Source organism: Neovison vison, chromosome 13 (assembly GCF_020171115.1).
Source record: "Neovison vison isolate M4711 chromosome 13, ASM_NN_V1, whole genome shotgun sequence".
Lineage (NCBI taxonomy): Eukaryota > Metazoa > Chordata > Mammalia > Carnivora > Mustelidae > Neogale > Neogale vison.
The window spans coordinates 131,786,518-131,808,696 of record NC_058103.1 but is presented as its reverse complement, the minus strand read 5'-3'; the positions used below and the strand labels follow the sequence as shown (position 1 = coordinate 131,808,696).

Here is a 22,179-nt window from a genome sequence, read left to right as displayed (position 1 = left end):
CAAGTTTTTGTTTCTCCATTTTTTGTAAGATTTCATTCCAATGATGAGCTGAAGATACAGAAGGGAGGAATTATGTGGGGCGGGGGGGGGAGGGGATGGCCTTCCCTGATCCCTGAAAAGAAATGCTCTCTAGCCTCAGGTCCTACAAGCTGTACGGTGACGTATCACCATGAGAATCCTCCAGGAAGCAGAGGGATGGTGTTTACCAACCCACTGAGACAGGGGAATACCGTCCTATTTCTTTGGATAACCTTGAATTCCCAATATTTAGAAATCTAGTGATTTTGGAAATCACTATATCTAATTTTATTTAGAAAATAAAAGCAGTGCGCCTCAGAAAAGAAAGATGTTAGATGTTGGCAGAGTTGCCTGTGTAGGCCTCAAGTTCCTTCATCTATAAAGTTGTATTGGGACTTCTGGGTTTTGGTTCTGCACGTAAGCGGCTTGGAAGTGACCAGTCTGTCCTCACAATAAGTGAAAAGCTGGACAAACTGAAAATTGACAGCCCTTCTAAACTCGTCAGAGAATTGAGATCACAGCACACACTGCTGCTCCCAAAACTGCAGAGACAGACAGAGAAATAAGTCAGTGTGCCCTGTTTCTTAACAAGGCCTGCCAGAAGAAGAGTTAGCCATAGACTAACTTCCTGGGGTATTATGAGAGCCTAATTGTCCTGGGAGAAGGGAAATACCCAACTGCAGGATCCTCTGGCTGTCCTGTCCCACCTTAATGAGAGAGGGAGCACTTGAGAAAGTCAAGTTGAGAGGTAATGTCACTAGAGTTGTACTCCTCTGTGTGTTTCCGTGTGGAAATCTGTTTCACTGTCTTTGCCTTAACATTATGTTTCCATAGTTCCCATGAGAGGGCAGTAAAAAAACAAAACAATGGCAGTCTAGAAATACCTCAGAGAAGCAGAAGGAAAAATATTGACATGATGGACAAAGTGATTTATGACCAAGCTTTCAACATAATGGGACTTAAGTGAGAAATGCATTTGCCACCCTCCCCCAAGGGGACAGGTCCTCAGGACAATAGTCACTTCCAGTTCTTAAACTCCCTCGAGACACTCACTTTGAGTTGTTGTCCAGATCCTGGGAGATATCGTCCACCAGCTCGCTCTCGGAGGACTCGTGGGCCATTGACTTGTACAGCTTACAGGCCACAAGGGCCTTGGCCATGCTCTCCTCGCCTCGCTGCCAGAGGAAGACCGCCATTTTCTGACGCTTCATCAGCACGGCCCACACCATCAGCTCGTGGAAGGGGTACTGGAACCGACTCACGGCAGGGTCATCCACGTCAATGTCAATCTCTTCCTCCTTCTTCTTCTTTTTCTTCTTCTTCCCTTTGGCTGGAGGCTCGTCATCCTGAGGGGAAACAATTTTCACGGTTCTGTCATAAGTGCACAGCAAAAGATTTCATGACTACCAAAAAAAGGAAAACCCCTTTGTCAGCGGTAATAAAGAGATTTTGTAAATACATCTGAGGTTCCCAGTCAGTATATTGATTCTTGTGGAAAGAAGGACATGTCTTTATTATAATAAGGAAAGCACCTAAACCCAAAATAGACTAAAAAGGCATGCTAGAGTTCGATGACTTTATACTTCTGGGTTGGCAGGTGTTTGTTTGTTGTTGTTGTTTTTTCCACAAGCCTTTAAAAATTGAGGGGATACAAATAACAAGTATAATGGGTATGTGGAGGAACCCTCTTACACTGTTGGTGGGAATGCAAGCTGGTGCAGCCACTGTGGTAAACAGTATGGAGGTTCCTCAAAAAGTTAAATATAGAGCTACCCTATGACCCAGTAATTCCACTGCTGAGCATTTACCCAAGGAAAACAAAAGAACTAATTTGAAAAGATACATGTATCCCTATATTTATTGCAGTATTATTTACAATAGCTAAGATGTGAAAGCAACATGTGTCCATCAACAGATGAATGAATAAAGAGGTGGAATTTACACACAGTGCAATATTACTCAGCCATAAAAAAGTATGAGATATTGCCATTTGCAACAACGTGGATGGATGTAGAAGATATGATACTAAGTGAAATAAGGCAGGCAGAGAAAGACTAATACCACATGATTTCACTTACATGTGGAACCTAGCAAACAAAACAAATAAGCAGAAAAACAAAAATCCCAGACTTATATACAGACAAAAATCTGGTGGTTGCCAGAGAGGATGATGTGGAGGGATGGGTGAAATCAGTGAAAGGGATTCAGGGGTACAAACTTCCAGTTATAAAATAAATAAGTCATAGAGGTGAAAAGTACAGAATAGGCAATATAGTCAATAATGTTGTAGTGACATTGCATGGTGACAGATGAGGATAACGCTTATTAGGGTGAGTGCGGAGAAACGTGTAGGATTGTTCAATCAGGGCGCCTGGGTGGTTCAGTGGGTTAAGCCTCTGCCTTCGGCATTGGCATCAGGTTCTCTGCTCAGTAGGGAGCCTGCTTCCTCTTTTCTCTCCCTCTGCCTGCCTCTCTCCCTACTTGAGATCTCTGTCAAGTAAATAAATAAAATCTTAAAAAAAAAAAAAGAATTGTTGAATCAGTCGTATATGGGAAACTAATGCCACATTGTGTGTCAAACATACTTCAATAATATATTTTTGAAAAAGCCTGAGGACATGCTACAAAACTGAAAGAAGGAATACACTAAAACACAAACAGCATCACGGGAGAGGTAAAGTTTATTTTCTTGGGGAAGTCTCCCGATATCAGTGTCAGACATAGGTGACCAGAGATGAATAGGAAAATGTAGAAGGGGAGAGAGAAAAAAATGTTGTAGGTTTTCCCTATCAATGTTTAAAGGAAGCAAATGTTCCTTTTTAAATGAGCTTTGTCCTTTCATGTGTGTGGTGCAGAGTGAAGGCCAAAATTTCCATTTCCTCAAGGGATGATGAGGGACTGTTCTGAAAATAGAACAGGATCCAAAAGAAAGGTGGGTCATGACAGGGAGAATCGGGGTGAACCTGGGAGCAAGATTAATTAGATGGGCTCAGATTACTGCAGACTAAGACTTCAGTACTCAGCGGTATAACAGACATGGGTACTTATTCCTTTACAAGCAGCTTTCCCATCAATTACCTACACTTATTCTTCAATGACTCAGAGGTTGAGAATTTCTTCCATTCCCTCAGATAAGGAAGTTATGGCCCAAAGTCTGAATAACTTGCCCACATTCGCACAACTAGAGTGGCTGGGTTAAAGGCCTGGCCCTCCAATTCTTATCATGTGTTATTCATGACTGACCTAATTGTTATAGTTTTGTTTTTTAAAAAATTTAATTCAATTTTATTTTTTTTTTCAGTGTTCCAGAATTCATCGTTTATGCGCCACACCCAGTGCTCCAAGCAGTACCTGCCCTCCATAACACCCACCACCCGGCTCACCCCACCCCCCGTAAAACTCTGTTTGTTATAGTTTCTTTCTTTTTTTTTTTTAAGATTTTATTTATTTATTTGACAGACAGAGATCACAAGTAGGAAGAGAGGCAGAAAGAAAGAGAGGAGGAGGAAGCAGGCTCTCTGCTTAGCAGGGAGCCTAATGCGGGGCTCGATCCCAGGACCCTGGGATCATAACCTGAGCCGAAGGCAGAGGCTTTATCTCACTCAGCCACCCAGGCGTCCCTGTTAGAGTTTCCTCGTGAGTTGTAACATTTCTACTGAAACTGCCATACCTTGTCCTGGATTTAAATGTTTTTGTTCTAGTTTTCTAAACAGTCACAGTAAAACTACAGTCACGGTAATTTAGAGGACCTTGTTCTATATAGGTTAAAAATTGCCACATACAGAGGACATGAACAGACATTTCTGCAAAGAAGACACCCAGATGGCCAACAGATGCATGAAAAAGTGCTCCACATCACTCGGCATCAGGGAAATACAAATCAAAATCACAATGAGATATCACCTCACACCAGTCAGAATGGCTAAAATTAACAAGTCAGGAAATGACAGATGCTGGCGAGGAGGCAGAGAAAGGGGAAACCTCCTACACTGTTGGTGGAATGCAAGCTGGTGCAACCACTCTGGAAAACAGCATGGAGGGTCCTCAAAAATTTGAAAATAGAGCTATCCTATAACCCAGCAATTGTACTACTGGGTATTTACCCTGAAGATACAAATGTAGTGATCCGAAGGGGCACCTGCACCTGAATGTTTATAGCAGCAATGTCCACAATAGCCAAACTATGGAAAGAACCTAGATGTCCATCAACAGATGAATGGATAAAGAAGATGTGGTATATATACACAATGGAATACTATGCAGCCATCAAAAGAAATGAAATCTTGCCATTTGTGACAACGTGGATGGAACTAGAGGGTATTGTGCTGAGTGAAATAAGTCAATCAGAGAAAGACAACTATCATATGATCTCCCTGATATGAGGAAGTCAAGAAGCAATGTGGGAGTTTGCGGGGGTAGGAAAAGAATAAATGAAACAAGATGGGATCAGGAGGGAGACAAACCATAAGAGACACTTAATCTCATAAAACAAACTGAGGGTTGCAGGGTGGGGGGGTAGGGAGAGGGTGGTGGGGTTATGAACATTGGGGAGGGTATATGCTACGGTGAGTGCTGTGAAGTGAGTAAACCTGGAGATTCACAGACCTGTACCCCTGGGGCTAATAATACCTTATATGTTAATAAATAATAATAATAATAATAATAATAATAAATTTTAAAAAAATTGCTCCACAGAAATTTAAAAATAAACACAGCTTTCCTTTCTTTTCTTTTCTTTTTTTCTTTCTTTCTTTTTTCTTTACAGGTCATTTTATACAAATTCTTTCTTTTTTAAAAATTTAATTATTTTTATTTTTTTAAATTTTATTTTTTCAGTGTTCCAAGATTCATTGTTTATGTACCACCCCCAGTGCTCCATGCAATACGTGCCCTCCATAACACCCACCACCAGGCTCGCCCATCCCCCCACCCCAGAGTCCACAGTCTCTCAAGGCTCATCTCCCCCTTCAACTTCCCCCAATTCACTTCTCCTTTCCTTCTCCTAATGTCCTCATGTTATTCCTTATGTTCCACAAACAAGTGAAACCCTATGATAATTGACTTTCTCTGCTTGACTTATTTCACAGATTTATTTTCAAGAATATACTGTTAGGCCTCCATGTTGGGAGTGGAACCTGCTTAAGACTCTGTCCCTCCCTCTGCCATTCTCCACCTCTCTCTCTCTATATATATATATATTTAATATTCTTTTAAGAATATTATATATTCTTATATATTATATATGTATATATTCTTCAGTATATATTGAAGAATATATATTGAAGAATATATCAAATTAAATAAAAATCCACAAATGGCTATGAAATGTTATAAAACAGAAGCCCTTTAAGCCTATCTTTCAATAATACATAATACCAAAGTACTAATTGTATAAAAATTCTTTTAAAATAGTTTTAAAATTGCTAGAGAGAGGATATAACAAACAAAGAGTTAATTTTCCTAAACTGCTACAAAGCAACAAGAAAAAGAGAAACATCTCAATAAAAGAAGAAAAGATATGAACTGGAAGTATAAAGAGAAATGGACACATCCACTGTTACAGTAAAGAGTCCCTGAATGTACTTCACTTCCAAATGAACTTGAAAAAATTCCTAAATATGGAAACAAATTAAATTACATAATTATCAATTTGATCTGACAGCTAAATATAAGAAATGTTCCTAACAGACCAAGAACGCACATGTATTTCCACCATACATGGATCATTAACAAAACCCCACCAGGCATTATACCCCAAGTCCTTTGAGATTTTCGATCTCAACAGATTCCACATACTACAAATCACATAGTTGACTTATCAAAGAATAAAAGTAGACATCAACAACACTTGGATAATAACAGAGGAGTCTGCATCTGGAAAAATTTAAATGCACTTCTGGATTTTAAATGCGCTTGGATTAGGGGTGCCTGGGTGGCTCAGTCAGTTAACTGTTTGCCTTGGGCTCGGGTCATGATCCCAGGGTCATGGGACTGAATCCCTCCTGGGGAAATCCCTGCTCAGTGGGGATTCTACTTCTCCCTCTCCCTCTGACCCTCCTGGCCACCCCTCCCACTTCTGTTCTCTCTCTTTGAAATAATAATAATAACTTTAAATGCTCTTGAATTAAAGAGGAAATTATAAACAATTTAGAAATAAATGACAATGAAGGTTCTACTTACCTAAACATGTGTGATATGAAAACAATGCTAAGGGAAAAATTTATATGTTTCATGTGTTTATTGCAATAAAGGGAAGATTGAAAATGAGTGAACCTCCCATCAAATGGAGTCCATAAAAACAATACAGTAACTGTAGAAAGTATATGGAAGGAATGAATAAAAATGTAGGAGACGTTAATAAGAACAAAAATAGAAAAAAATAAAGTTGTTTGATACAGCAAAAATACCATCAAATATGTAGGACAGTTTGGTTAAGAAAAAAACAAAAGAAGATATAATTTTTAAAAATCAGAAGGGCACACAATTAAGATATTGAGGAGACTGAAACAGAATATAATATAAAGATTTATACCAATGAATTTGAAATCTAGATGAAATAAATTGTTTTCTAGGAAAGTCTAAAGATTTTATTTATTTATTTGAGAGCAAGTGAGAGAGTGAGAGAGAGAGTGAGCACAAGCAGGGAGGAGGGGCAGAGAGGGAGGGAGACTCGGACTCCCCACTGAGCAGGGAGCCCAATGTGGGACTCAATCCCAGGACCCTGGGATCATGATCTGAGCCAAAGGCAGATGTTTAACCAACTGAAAGACTCAGGTGCACCCCCCCTTTTTTTTTTGTTTAAAGATTTATTTATTTATTTGTGAGAATCTCTAGAGGGAGCAAGCACAGGGATCAGCGGGCAGAGGAAGAAGCAGGCTCCCTGCTGAGCAAGGAGTCCTGATGTAGGACTTGATCCCAGGACCCTGGGATCATGATGTTTTCTAGGAAAGCCTAAATGACGAAAGTGGACTCCAGAAAATAGAAAGCCTGGGTGGACTCAGGAAGTGGCTATAAAGGTGGTGAAAGATACACCTCTTAAAAGAGAAGTGGGTCTAGGCTATTTGGGTGAACCTTCACCTAAAAGATAAACCCTACATGATGTTAGGAACGTGAGAGAATAGGAAATTATAGAAAGTTCCATATCGCAGTCCTTGTAAGACCACAGCTCCATCAACAATGGTGTAACAATGTTAAAATCAGTCTTCACCGTGAACACAGAATCGACACCTTCTACCCTGAGTCCTTATAGTAATCGGGATGCGATTTAAGTCATGAATGTATTTGAGAAGAATCTTAACAATAGCCTTAATTGCTGTGTTATGGTATTCTTCCATTCATGTACATATTTTCATGTCTAGTGCTTTGTTCTTAAGGTTCCTTGTTAAGCTGATTTCTGGGTGCTTTTATTCTATTGGGAAAGAACTTTAATTGATTTTCCTGAATTTTCTAGACACAAAATAATATTTTTTGCTGTAATAATTTTTCCTTCCTTTTAAGTATTCTTTTAAAGTAATTATTTCTCCCCTTGAGGCGTATTCTTTTTTTAACGTTTATTTTTTTCATGTGGTACAATTCCTAGAAAACTTTAAAAAACTAATGGGGTTCATTATGATGGCAACGATAATGGGCATGCTTGTCTTCTTGATGTTAATAAAAATGACTCGAGGGCATTAGTGCTCAGTCATAGATTTCTTCTTTTTAAAATTTTTTAAAATTAATTTAATTAAAAAAATTTTTAATAAACATATAATGTATTTTTATCCCCAGGGGTACAGGTCTGTGAATCATCAGGTTTACACACTTCACAGCACTCACCATAGTACATACTTTTCCCAATGTCATAGATTTCTTCTTACTACATACATGTATTTTTTTTAAAGATTTTTAATTTATTTATTTGACAGAGGGGGAAATCACAAGTAGGCAGTAGCAGGCAGAGAGGCAGGCAGATAGAGAGGGAGAAGCAGGCTCCCTGCTGAGCAGAGAGCCTGATGTGGGGATCATGACCCGAGCCGAAGTCAGAGGCTTAACCCACTGAGCCACCCAGGTGCCCCTGCATACATGTATTTTTAATCATATCAGGGGGTATTTTTATCTTATCGTTCTATTTTTTTTCATTCTGTTTCTAGTAAACTTTAAAAAATTAAGGAAACTGTTTTTCAATTCTTCTTTAGCATTTGTTGAAAACACTCTTTTACCATTTTCCTTCTTTACTTCTTGATATGATGCAATATACTAAAAACTTACTAACGTTAAATTATATTCGCATTCTTAGAAGACTTTAATTACTTCCTTAGAACTTTTAAAATATGCTGCTGAATTTCTTTCACTATTATTTATGATTTTGAGGGTTTTTTTTGTTGTTCTTGTTTATTCTCTGTTTACTTTTGGAACTATGGTTTTGCTAACTCTATAAAATGAATTAAGTAGTTTTTACCTTTTTTGGAATGCCTACTATCCTTTTCTATAATTTGAGTACACTATCTAAATAAATGGTGGCATAGGGTAGTGGATCGATCCATTGAAAGCAACCGCCAGTCTACATTAGACAAATATAACACAAAGAGGGCTACATGTATTTGATGAAGATATAAAACCAATGAAAACATGTTATACTTACTTCCATTCCTAGAAGTTTAAGAGCTTTAGGCTGCATAATAAAAGAGGGAAAAAACATCCATTTAATCAGGTAACTAATAGTAGTAGCACTAATGTTAGTAGTACATGGCAGTGTTGTTAGTAGGGGACAGAATCCTGGGTTCAGAAGTACTTGATATCATTAATAATTAAGGGAAAGACCCAAGGAAAGGAAATGCTGTAATATGGACACTGTTTCTGGACAGCCAAAGTCAGGTAAGGAGAAAGATGTGCAGACACATGACCCAGGTGGAACCAGAGAGGTTCACTAACAGAAACGCAGACATGGAGTTTGGGGGGCTCCATGCGGAGGGCGAGAGGAGAGCTCCATGGAAGATCTGACATTTGAGTTGGTCCTGTGATAGGCGTGGCGTTTTGATCAGGGGAAAGACATGGCTGGTATCGTAATACAATTTGAGTTTGGCAGAGGTTTGGGGTCTCCCATGACAGCGTGGGACAGCTCTTAGGTTGACAGAGGCTTAGATGCTGTCATCATAAGCTTGGCTGTGATTCCTCAGGTGGTGGAGAACACTGTAAGTATTTGAGCAAGGAGTGCAGTGTCATGTCTTTTGCTTTGGAAGATAGAAGTGGCTACAGTGGGAGGATGGATTGGAGAGGGCGGAGACCAGGGAGCCCGGGAGGAAGCCTACTATAGACAAAAGTCAGGGAGCAGATGTAATCCATGGGCCGAGGGCCTGCCTTGCTGAGGGCGATAGAGGCTGTGGGTAAAACATGGGCATCTCTAGGGACCATGCAGCTCACACCTGGATAGCTACAGGAGGAAGGACAGGTGTCTTTGGGGATGGGGTAATGAACTTGGCTTTGAACAGACTGAGTTATATTGGAAAGGATAGCAGGGGACCATAGAACATCACAAGTTCATTTTGTTCTACCCTCTTAGGTCCAAACAAGTTGTTGTAAAGGGTCCGAAAGCTCTTCCGGGTATAATTGCAGCGGTATGCCCCGCCCATGAGATACTCCAGCACAAGCCCTATGTCGATGAGGCTGATGTGGTAATCAGGTGGCAGGTTGCCCTAGAAGAAAAGAAGCCGTGTCTCAGGCCTTGCAAGAATGCATTCCAAGTGCGGTCTTCATCACACACCTTGGGCATAAGTGGCCATTCCTGGCTACCCCTTGGGTGCTGATGTATGGAGTGGAGCATTAAACAATATTCAGTCTATTACCATATGACTGAAGGGGATGAGGGGGTAAGTCATACTTCAGAAAATAGGTTAAACTTTCCCAGTGAGAAGAGTTAGAAACCCATGAGAGTGCAGGGTAGAGCCCTGGGCTTGTCCACGGGCTGGGTCAAAATGGGCTGCAGCGTGCCCGTGTAGATGTAGAGGAGAGGGGCTGCAGCTGGCCCGGGACCTCCTTTGTGAGAGCAGATGAGTCATGCTGAGAAGGTGCTTTGATAGCTGCTTGCCAGGGAGAAGCCGCTTTAGGAGCCCGGAGTCCAGCTTCCGTGCTGAAGGAGGAAGTGACCCACATGACGGGAAGGAGGACTGGATAGGAGGCACTGGGAGAGTATCCTTGGGGCTGGGAATTTCTTAGAGAAAGTTCCACATGGTGCCCTGTGACTTTTGGGGGGACAAAGTATCTGGTGTGACTGGGAGTCAGTGAAGGGGCAGAGTGTTTCAACAAAATACAACAGGTTGTATTTGGTGACGAGGTTGGCCAGTCATGGGCGTTGCTGGACAGCTGACTTACCCAGGGGGCAGAGGGGACCAATGGGTTGTAAGGATTTTTGTTTTCTATTATTGATGGTTTAATTTCACACGGCAGAAATGATGGTGGGAACCCAGCGTTCGCGTGCAGATGACACATTCCAAATGTCCTCCCTTTACTTCAGAACTGGCCACATTTACCGAATACTTCACTCAGTTGAAACTTGCATTAACAAGTCTGTGCAGCTCCTGTCCGGATTCTCCACCCGATCCCGAATGCCATTTGCAAAGATAAAGAGACACAGCCCTGCCCTCAGGGAACTCACTGTTCTAGAGGAGGAGCAAAGCCACAAGCCCTGAGTCTGGCCCTGAACTCCTGAACTCTGGGTGGGTGAGAGGGGTAAGCGGGGACATTCTGTAGGAGGCACATGTGAGGGGGCGAGGAGTGGGAGGAGTAGAAACTGCAGGGGACAAGGAGGAAGACAGACAGGAGCACTGCATGGGCCCCAGAGAGTCTGGCATGTGTACCCCGTGGTGAGGATGTGATGGGAAAGAGTAGGGGATATTGACGAACTGGGCCAGGGGGCTACAATTTTCTTGGAAGACCTTGAACTTCATGAGATTTTGGAGGATTTTAAGTTGGGGAATCCTGTGTCTGGGATGGTCATGGCGTGTGGGGCCAGAGGTGGAAAGAGGATTCTTGAAGCCATTTAGGTGAGACACGGTTGGGTCTGAACTTGGGTAGCTGGGACTTTTGAATGTTTGCTCTCCCTAATCTAAGAGATCTGGGAAATCAGATTCCTGATGGAGGAAGCAAGGGTACTGGTCCCTCTTGGTTCCCAGACCCACCAATAATTCACTGATCCAGTGAATGTCTGTAGAAACTGAATAGTAGACATTTGTATAAAGGATGGCCAGACTATGCAGGACTCTGAAAACTCTCTTCTCTCATTTGAATTATTTTCTCTTGCTCAGAATATGAATACACGTTCCACGCTTTGCAAGCCAGGGACTGCATCCTCGAGAAATGAATCACTCACACTTTAACTCAGTCTAATCCTGTAGCCTGTGGCGACATGACAGAACAGGGAGCGGACGAGATCCTACAAGAACACACACTCTAGTAGTCAGCAGCAGCGGAAAGAGGGGGAAACATCTATCACTCACTAATGAGAGAGCAGGAAGGATGACTGCTTCGGTCCACGGAACACACACAGTGACATGAGGCATGTTCCTTCTGGAAGCTGGCTCAGTGAAGGAGAGAGCCGAGGATCTTAAAGGAGATAACAGAACAGGAGACTCCACTGACAGATGCAAGCTCAGGTCAGGGGTAAGATGACGCTCCCTGGCTGTTGCCCCAGGCAATGGAAATGGTGCCAAGATGCTGTAACCAAGAGTCATTCAACATGAGCCTAGCATGTGTGCGGATGAACATGAAACGTGAAAAAGATATATTACTTTAAAGGAAGTTCTTTTATGGAGAGAGGAGCTCTTTATTTCTGATGCCGCCAATAATATGAAAATTGCTTTGTAAATGTAAAAATTGCTTTATAAAATGTCTTATTGAAAGACGCCATTGGGTAGGAGTTGCAAAATGGCAGACTGACCTTTTTTACATCCCTCACCAGCAAATGAAGTGTGTTCGGTGGACCCAGCCTCTGAAAGAGAAGCATTCGGCCATGTTAAACGTGTTTTTCTCTTGAGTTCTTGGAGCTAAATCCTACGCTACTCTGTGGGAGTAATGACTTGTGAGAGCTGGACTGTAACCCATGATCTGTAAGTCTCTTCTACAAGATAGGACCGGATGGGGTAAAGAAGGACCCAGCACGTTCAAAGATACGTTAACTGCTTTCTACTGATTTTTTTCTAAAGAGCCTCTTCTGGTGTGCAATATTGTGTGAGAAATTCAGCAAGGACCAAACAAGTGCTGAGGACTGTTTTCACTGTGAAAAACTTCAGAATGGGGACAGGGAAAAAAAATTCTCAAAATCCACATTGTAATAATAAACACCAAGAGGATTTCGCCCATATACTTGGATTCTCAGATAGTAGAGCTCTTTGCTGGAAAAGCTCCCGGAAAGCTTAGTTGTCCATTGTTCACTGAAGGTGCTTGAAAAAGTGGGGGTCCCGGGGCACCTGGGTGGCTCAGTCGTTGAGCATCTGCCTTGGGCTCAGGTCGTGTTCGGGCATCCCCAGATCAAGCCCCGTGTCAGGCTCCCTGCTCAGCGGGAAGCCTGCTTCCCCCTCTTGCACTCCCCCTGCTTGTGTTCCCTCTCTTACTGCCTCTCTCTCTCTCTGTGTCAAATAAATAAATAATCTTAAAAAAAAAAAAAAAACCCAAACCGGGGGTCCCACAGAACTGCTCACTGGGGAACTTTTCACTCTGCTAATGATTTAGGAAGCTAGAGTCCCTCTTTGTATAAACTAGTCTTCACATACCGCACCTGGGTTCTTACTGAAGCTGTCTGGTGAGGCAAGGTTGTAGCTGGTAAGGATGTGAACCTAAGCCGTGGCCCGCATGGGGGAGAACAGTCACCTGCCATTAAATGATGCCCCCCACCCCCGCCACTAAAACCAGTGGTTTAGTGACTGTATGCTCATTTGAAGGGCAGTAATGCAAACCAGGCACTGCTGCTGAATACCCTCACAGGGCAGCTCCCCACGGCCCTCCCTCCTTCTGGAACACTCACCGTGTTGTAAAGCTCTTCCAGCCTCGGGATGGTGAGAAAGTGCTGCATGTTCACTCCGTTTTCAATCAGGAGCTTCACGAAGTCCACTCGATCTAAGACCAGAGCATCCAGCATGGCTTGTTCCAGAGCGTTCACCTGGATGAAGCAACCAGAGGGGTCCCTGAGCGGCCTCCCAGAGGGCCTCCAGCATGAAGCCGGGAGGAGGCATCTGGGAAAATGCAATCGGACCTTACAGCGTGCTGGACCTGGCTCTCTTTGCTGTCCATCTGGACTAAACATGCCCCCTCTCCCCTCTTTTTCCTCAGGGTGGCCCCTACATTTCCTATCTAAGTATCGAAGCTTGATAAAAGGAAAAAAGTAAACGCTTCTCTCCTCTTCAAAACGAATTGAAGGAGGATTCAAAACTGGAGCCAGACAGGTATTGTGGCTCTCTCCAGTTCCGATTTTGTTTTCATTAAAATTGAGCTTATTTGCTTTTCTTTTGAAATAAAGTTGGGAAGGAAAAACCCCATGAGCTGTAGCATTCTTGGCAAAATGCAGCTAACTCAGAACTCGCCCGTCCGAGCTCTGGACTCCATAAACTGTATTCAGAAGGGGTGGGTTGTAATCGTTCAGATGCTGGGATTGTGTGTGCCTCTGTCCTTTAAGAATGACAGAAGCTGCAGCATTCGTGTAGCGTGAGGCCTTCCGGAGAGGGTTTGCCTACTTGACTGAGGGGGACTGCCTGGTCACTGTGTGGAAATCATGAGCACGCGGCTGCCACCAGCTGTCGTGGCCGTGACCGTGCCAGTCACACGTCACTGCGGCGGCCCCTCCTTGCTCGTGGCCTCAGAGCCGCAGCCCAGGAACACGGTGCCGCACGTGGTTCAGCCTCCCGGCCCAGACGAGTGCTGTTACTCGCACATCCCAATCGCGGGCGCCTGCTTCTGTTCCCCGAATGGTGATTGTTTCAGAAGAATTGGTTTGTTTCCATATTTTAAGGCATCAGAACACATTCCCCGACAGAGCAGGAATGTCTGGCGTTTGTGAAACCCACCATCGCCTTTTGAAACACTGACGCCATCCGATCCCCGGGACTCAGGGCCTGTATGGGGCTGAGGCAAAGGCAACAGGGACGACCCCTTGCCCTAGAGAAAGAGGGTGACCCACGCGCCATCGCTGTGATCCCGGGAAAGGGGAGCCAAGACTGCACGTACCCAGTTGAACAGCTCGATCTTCCGGGGGTCAGTTTCCTCCTCCGCCTCCTCTTTCACTTTCCCTTTCTTCTTGCCCTTTCCTTTCCCTCTTCCCCCCTTGGTGGTTGCTGTGGGTGGCTTCTTTTCCTTCTCCGTGACCTTGTTATCTGTAGGGGGGGCCAGGCTTCCCAGGGGCTGCAGTCCACAGCAAACAGAGTGGGGAAAAGATGTTAAGGCTGCCCCTGGTCCCAAGACAGTTGCACGTCCCCTTTCCGGGTGCACACGTATGTGCACATGCATGCACGTATAAGCACACAGGCGCCAATGCACAAACTTGCACACACATGCATATGTGCGCACACACGCACACACACACACCTGCATGGACACACTCAGTCATTGCAAGTCTGTCACCCGCAGGAGGAGGCCCTGATACCATCAACCACTGTTACCTATGGGCTTGAGGAAGCATATTTATGTCTTTAAAGTGACTGACATTTTGAATCATGTGTGTTTTTGCGGAGAGGTAGGTTCAAAGACACCAAAGGGAAGTTGCTAATGTAGGAAGGAGAAAATGACTGTTGAAGGGATCAGAGACAATGAGTATGTCTGGTATTCCTGAGGATGCCTCTTTGGCTAGAACTGGGACTGAGCTTCTTCGTGGGTAAAGAAGGCCTCCTGGGGGTTACGGAGCTGTACGGAATGTGGCGACAGACGGAGTGCATCAAGGGAAGAATGTTGTTTCACTCAGAGAATAGGAGGGACTGCAGAGGTGGGACCCGGCCCCTGGGCCTGCCTTCTGGTCACATGGAGAGCGTGGTGGGCTTGGGGTGGGGGGAAATGGCCCTGGTGCAGAGTGACACCAACATTGAAACAAAGCGGACTCCTCCAGCTGTTGTCTTATCTTGCTAGACTTGCCCTGTCCTCTGGCCAAACTCTTCTAGATATGAATCTCTTATAAAATATGTGATTTGCAAATATTATCTTCATTAAGTGTGTTGCCTTAACCGCGTGCAAAGTCTCCCTCCCCTCCCTTCCCACATTCCACTCCATAGACTCCATGCTCCTGCTTCTCATCTGCCCATGCCTCTGGCCGTGGCCATGGATGGCTGTTCTGGTGCCACGGTACAGGTGTGTCCAAGTGCTTCTCATGCTGGGCTTTTAGTGCATCTGACTCTGCTGCCTGTTTCCTCCTCAACCCTCTTCTCCCTGCTTTCTCAGGCACTGCTTGCTCCGGCTTTCCTGTCCGGCCACTGCTTCTCAACACAGGTGGTAAATGCTGAGGGTCTTTAGGGCTCTGTCCTCAGCCCCCTTCCTTTCTTCTGTACTTCCCCTCAACAAGTTTGTCGAGGCCCATACTATCAGTCCCCATGCATTTGCCCATGACCTGTCCTTTCTAGCCTCGGTTCTTGTCTCTCCCTGGAGTTCCTACCACCAACTTAGCACCTCCACTTGAACACCGCAGAGCCCTTTCGGCTCATCATATCCGAAACCACACTCAAAACCACCCCCTCCAACCTACTCGTCTTCCAGTGTCCTTCAACTCAGTGCAGTGGCTAGTCAGAGAATAGAGGGTGATTGCGGACATCTCACTCCCCACAAGGCCCTCCTCCGTGATTAAACAGCCTCTAAGTGCAATTGTGTTCAATGCTAAATATTACTTTATTCTGTCCCATTCTTGACTTCTGACTCTGCTCTAGCTCAAGGTGATGGCTCTCTCTTGAATCACTTCAGTGGCTTATTAACAAGGCTCCTTCCATCTGCCATTGTACCCACCCAATGCATTTTCTGCATTAAATCCAGAATGATCCTAAAAATGTAAATGAGACCACGTAACTCTCCTGCCTAAATCCTTAAGTGGGGCAGGCCAGAGGCCAGAGATCGGATTGAGGACACCATGCATGTTGTGTGGATGAATGCCCTGGCTGACTCCTCAGGCAAACAAGACTATTATAATCCTCAAGAAAAAGTGACACAGCATTCAACAAATAGTGCTGGGAAAACTGGACATTCACATGCTAAAGAATGAAGCTGGACCCTTATCTATTATCTTAAATAAAAAATTAAACCAAAATGGATCAAAAACTTAAATGTAAAAGCTAAAACTACAAAACTATTGGAAGAAAAACTAAGGCAAAGTTTCATGGCATTGGATTTGGCAATGACTTCTTGGATATGGTGCCAAAGGCAGTGAAAGAAATGATGGGCAAATGGGACTTTATCAAAATTAAGAACTTGTGCATCAAAAGACAGTATCAGCAGAGTAAAGGCAACATACTTAATGAAGATAATATTTGCAAATCACATATTTTATAAGAGATTCATATCTAGAATTTATAGAGAACTCCTAAAATTCAATAGCAACAAAACCCATACTGACTCAAAATCAATAAAAGAACTTGAATAGGTATTTCTTAAAAGAAGATCTGCAAATGCCCAAGTACAGGAAAAGATCCTCAAAATCATTAATCCTTAAAGAAATGCAAATCAAAACCACAATGAGAGGACCCTTATCAAAAACAAGTGCTGGCAAGAATGTGGCAAAATCAGAATTTTTGTGCACTGTTGGAAGAAATGTAAAATGATGCAGCTGCCATTGAAAAGTTTGGCAGCTTATAAAAAAATTAAAAATAGAATAACCATATGATCCAGCAATTCCATTTCTGGGTATACATTTAAAATGGTTGAAAACAGGGTCTCCAAGAGGTATTTGTACACCCATGTTCATACAGTGTTATTAAAAATAGCCAAAATGTGGAAGCAAACCAAGTGTCCATTGATGGATGAATGGATAAGAAAATGTGGTCTATACATACAACAGAATATGAGTAAGCCTTAAAAAAGGAGGAAATCCTAATACATACCAGAACAGTAATGAACCTTGAGTATATTAAGCTAAGTGAATTAAATCAGTCATAAAAGGATAAATACTACATGATTTCTCTTGTGTGAGGTGCTTAAAGTGGTCAAATTCATAGTGACAGAAAGTAGAATGGAGTGCCGGGGCAAGGGTAAGTAGGAAACGGGGAGTTATTGTTTCACAGGTATAGAATTTTAGTTTTATAAGATGAAGAATCTGTGGATGGATGGTGATGGTTCCACTACAATGTGAATGTATTTAATGTCACTGAACCATTCTCTTTCAAAATGTTTAAGATGCTCACTTTTATTTAAACGTCTTTTGCCCAAATAAACAGATTGGGTGGAAAAAAAACAAAAACAAAAACAAGATGACACAGCATTTGAGGTAACAATGGGCAAAAGACCAGAAGGATTAACACAAATTGCCAGCCATCTTATTGGGAAGAGCTTCAAGCATCCCTATTCACGGAGGAGAAACTGAGGTCAACGACCAACATCAAGTTGACAACCCTTTAGTGAACCATCCTAAAGTGGATCCTTCAGCCTCGTCAAGCCTTCGAATGACTGCAGCCCAAGGCAATGGCTTAATTACAGTCTCATGAGAGCCCCTGAGCCTGAACTATCCAGCTGAGCCATTCCCAAATTCCTGACCCATGGACACAGTGTGAGATAATATTTCTTAAATATTAAAGATAATATTGCTTAAAAAAAGAGAAGTCCTTAAGTTGTTCCCCAAATTCTTGGCCCCAGCCTTCTGCCCTATACCAGGTCTGCAGCACTCTGTAATACACACCTCCTGGTTGACCTGCAGCCTCCTCCCGAGTCACCCCCTGCCCACTCTGCATTTTAGCCACACTGGTCTTTTTTCCTTCTTCAATAAATTATTTGAAAATGTCCAGTTCTTTCTTGCTTCAGACCCTTATGTGCTCTTCTGTCTGTATGGAAGGTGCTCTCCCCTCAGTCTTCACCAGCCAGCATCTGTTCTCCTGACAGTTATCAGTGTTAGTTCACTTTTCCTGCAAGGTCTTCTCTGGTGTCACAATAAAACATAGCCCTCTCATCTCCCACATTCTGTTTCATGGGCATGTGCATTTTTCCTTCTTAGCAATTACTATAATTTATAATCCAGTATAATCCAGTATCTAGTCATTCAATGATCTGTTTCTTGTCTTTTCTTGCCCTCTCTCCCACAGCATGCCCACACCAGCATCACACAGAGACTTCTGTAATGGCTGTGGCAGGTCTGTTTTATTTACCCCTGTCTCCCCAGAACCCAGCACATGGCCTAGCACACAGGAAGTTGTTGATCAACTCTTGTTAAGAGAATGAATGAGTAAAAATGTGGATTTTTTTTAAAGATTTTATCCATTTATTAGACAGAGAGAGAAATCACAAGCAGGCAGAGAGGCAGGCAGAGAGAGAGAATGGGGGAAGCAGGCTCCCTGCTGAGCAGAGAGCCTGATGCAGGACTCGATCCCAGGACTCTGAGATCATCACCTGAGCCGAAGGCAGCGGCTTAACCCACTGAGCCACCCAGGCGCCGAAAAATGTGGATTTTTTAAAAGAAGTTTGCTTTGGTTCAAAATAGCCAGAGAAGAGATTTAGTTGTTCTACCATTTGCTGCTGCTAGGTGAATGAGAGGAGCAGAATCCCTCCTATTCTCTTTTAACTTCTGTCTTTGATATTGGGGAGAATTAAATATGGTGTAAATGTGGTCAGGCAACGTAAGAGAATTTCTAGATGCTCAAACAAGCTTACTCATTCTTCCTTCTAGGGTTACACCCTCGGATTCTAAGAGCATGGTTGGTAATCTTAGAGGGGTAACTTTTAGCCTGGGCCAGTAGACTTCTTTATTTTGAGGAGGGCCTACAGGGGCGGCCTGGGAGGAGGTGGCCAGTGGTGTGGGGGGGGGGCTTGGCTCTTATCTACTATATATGTTGCTCCTCTACTCACAATGCCACTTGTAGAAATGGTTCTTCTGGAGGAATCCCAAATAATAAGAGAGGTGTGACTGGCTGGGAGGAGGGTAGGAAGGGTACTTGTAACATCTGAGTAGACTGGGAGGAAAGTGAGATGGTAAGTATATTGGGTAACAGAATTTCAATTTGAAATATGTTGATAGGTTGATATGATGGACTGAATCTAGCAAGTTGAGATGTAACAAGGAATGATGTCTTCTACTGGGTCCACCTGGGCCCAAGAACACCTAACCTCAGAACTGCAAGATGTGGTTTATCAGGTGCGAGCATGATAAAACTCTTGGGAATTTCTGCAGATGGAAACTTAGTACAAGAGAAGAATTATATATTGCTGTATTACTAGCTCCAACACAAGGATGTAGCAGTCCTACTCTGGGCTGCACAAGGTGTTAATTTGGGGGCACTACTCTTTTAAAAGGATATGGGATGGCATGAACCATATCTGGAAGAGGAAATTACTCTTTGGAACCTTAAATACAGGTTAAATGATCACTTGCTGGGGATGTTGTTCATAATATTCCTTTATTATTCGTGTAATGCCCATGGGGTCTGTACTGATGTTCCCTCTTTCATTTGTGATATCAATATTCTTAGTTAGCTTGGCTAGAGGCTTATTAATTTTATTGATCTTTCCAAATAACTAGATTTTGGTTTTGTTGACATTCTCTATTGATTTCCTGTTCTCAATGTTATTGATTTGTGATTTAATTTTTATTCTAATATAAGCTTTCAATGCTAGAAATTTCCCTCTAAGCAGTGATTTGCTGCATCCCACACATTTTGGTAAGTTGTATTTTCATTTTCATTTAGTTGCAAATATTTTAAAATTTGCTGTGAGACTTCTTTGATCGATATGCTATTTAGAAGTATGATGAGTAAACTTGGGAAAATATTTTTTTTAATCCATTTGACAGACAGAGATCACAAGTAGGCAGAGAGAAAGAGAAGAAGAAGCAGGCTCTCCACTGAGCAGAGAGCCCAATTCGGAGCTTGATCCCAGGACCCTGGGATTATGACCTGAGCCGAAGGGAGAGGCTTTAACCCAACTGAGCTACCCAGGCACCCCGGGAAAATATGCTTAACCTCTTGCGAGCATCAGCTTTTTTCCAAACTCTAAAATGAGGACAATCAGATATATTTCAGAGTTCTGAAGGCTGTAATGTTCATGTATGTGAACACATGGGGCAAAACACAGTGTATAATCCAAGCATCAGATACTATCACCAATTGCTGCTTTGAATTTAAGATTCTAGTTCATGTGTTTTACCAAGGGCAAGCCTTTGCCTATAGATGGAAGCCAAATGAATAGTTCTCATCCTGAAAAACAAGGAGACATTTCTTTCTATTTCAGAAATCTCAGGGAGGCTGGCCAAGGTTTGTAGATTTTTGTCTTTAAAATGGACAGTGGTGGGGCGTCTGGGTGGCTCAGTGGGTTAAACGAGCCCCGCATGGGGCTCTCTGCTCCATGGAGAGCCTGCTTCCTCCTGTCTCTCTGCCTGCCTCTCTGCCTGCCTCTCTGCCTACTTGTCATCTCTGTCTATCAAATAAATAAAAAAATAAAATAAATAAAATAAAATGGACAGTGGTCTAGAGGTCCCCAAACCTTTTGCTCGTGGATGCTCAAACTGAGTTGGGCCTATTTCCTTAAAAAAATTGCTAGCCCAAGTTTTTGTGACTCAGTATAAATAAATTACCCTGTTATATGTTCATATCAAACACTATTCTCTCTCTCTTTGCCGTTGTTTTTAATAACACCTTTTCACAAAGAGTTTTGTTGGGGAAGTTGTGATTTTTGTACTTAAAAAAATATAGGTAGAAGAATATTGACAAGTAAAATATAACGAATCAGACCCAAGATTGCTTTGTAGTGAACTAATTATCAAGTTCTGCCCACCATGAGTTCTGTGTTGTGTCAAGAATTCTAGAAAAGGGGCTCCTGGGTGGCTCAGTGGGTTAAGCCTCTGCCTTCAGCTCAGGTCATGATCTCAGGGTTCTGGGATCGAGTCCCACATCGGGCTCTCTGCTCAGCAGGAAGCCTGCTTCCTCCTCTCTCTCTCTCTGCTTGCCTCTCTGCCTACTTGTGATCTCGCTCTGTCAAAAAAAAAAAAAAAAATTTTAGAAAAAATATAGATTCACAGCCACATAGTTAATTGAGTGCTTCAACCATTAAAGGAAGATTTTGGAGACCATATACTGCATTGTGGGAGACAGAAGGATTTTTGGTTCCAGGTTATAGTCTTAATCACATCTCCTGCTTGTCCATGGAAATAACTTGCAAAAGACTATGCTAAAGAAAAATCTATAGGGGCCTGGGTGGCTCAGTGGGTTAAAGCCTCTGCCTTCGGCTCAGGTCATGATCTCAGGGTCCTGGGATTGAGCCCCGCATCAAGCTCTCTGCTTGGTGGGGAGCCTGCCTCCCCCCTGCCCCTGCCTGTCTCTCTGCCTACTTGTGATCTCTGTCTGTCAAATAAATAAATAAAATCTTAAAAAAAAAAGTAAGAAAAATCTATTTCAAGAAGAGGTAGACAAGAGCTATTAACAAATTTCTGGAAATACTGATGGGTAAAGTCATGGAGAGGAAGTTGATGCCCAGAAAGACTAATGTGGAAGGGGCAGTAAAGGTGGGACTGGGTTTTTAAAGAATGCGTGTTAGTGCTGGGTGGAAAGCATGGTGATTAGTGGAAGGACTGTCTACAGAGCAGGGGACCACGCATCCCCTCTTGTGTGGCAGGCTACCAGCCCAGTGGGCAGGTGCAGAATGATGGCATTCCTGAGCTTCATCCCCAGGCAGAGACTGTAGAACAGCTAGCTGCTCAAGAATTGGAAGGACCTGCTTAGGCCTGGAACTTCATTGGTCTGTTCCAGTCTGCACAAGGCAAAGCAAAGCTTTGACAAAGTAGGCTTTCTACACTAGCCTCATCCCTCTGAAACGGGGATGGGCTGGCTAGGATCTGCAACAGAAAAAGACAAGACGAACTTAATGGGAGCAGCTGACCGGGGAGAAAAATAGAGATAATTTAGGGAACAGAAGAGGACTTTAAAAATCCAATTTGTATCTTCAGGGATTGCATTCATGAGATGAAAATAGGCTGGCATGAAAATGGAACTAGCGGGAAGTAGGAAAGCCTAGAGTTGTTTACGACAGGTTCTC

General features: G+C 43.1%; 1 protein-coding gene across 1 annotated transcript in view; it reads right to left on the bottom strand.

Annotated features, from left to right (window-relative positions):
- The window catches only part of TRPM1 (transient receptor potential cation channel subfamily M member 1), a 72,234-nt gene that overhangs the window by 41,830 nt on the left and 8,225 nt on the right, over positions 1-22,179 (bottom strand). The window contains exons 9-14 of the mRNA XM_044230589.1: positions 14,209-14,382; positions 13,013-13,147; positions 11,930-11,980; positions 9,549-9,689; positions 8,639-8,668; positions 1,072-1,364 (exon numbers count right to left, since the gene is read on the bottom strand). Of these exons, the coding sequence (XP_044086524.1) occupies positions 1,072-1,364; positions 8,639-8,668; positions 9,549-9,689; positions 11,930-11,980; positions 13,013-13,147; positions 14,209-14,382 (824 nt within the window). The remainder of the gene's footprint in view (positions 1-1,071; positions 1,365-8,638; positions 8,669-9,548; positions 9,690-11,929; positions 11,981-13,012; positions 13,148-14,208; positions 14,383-22,179) is intronic.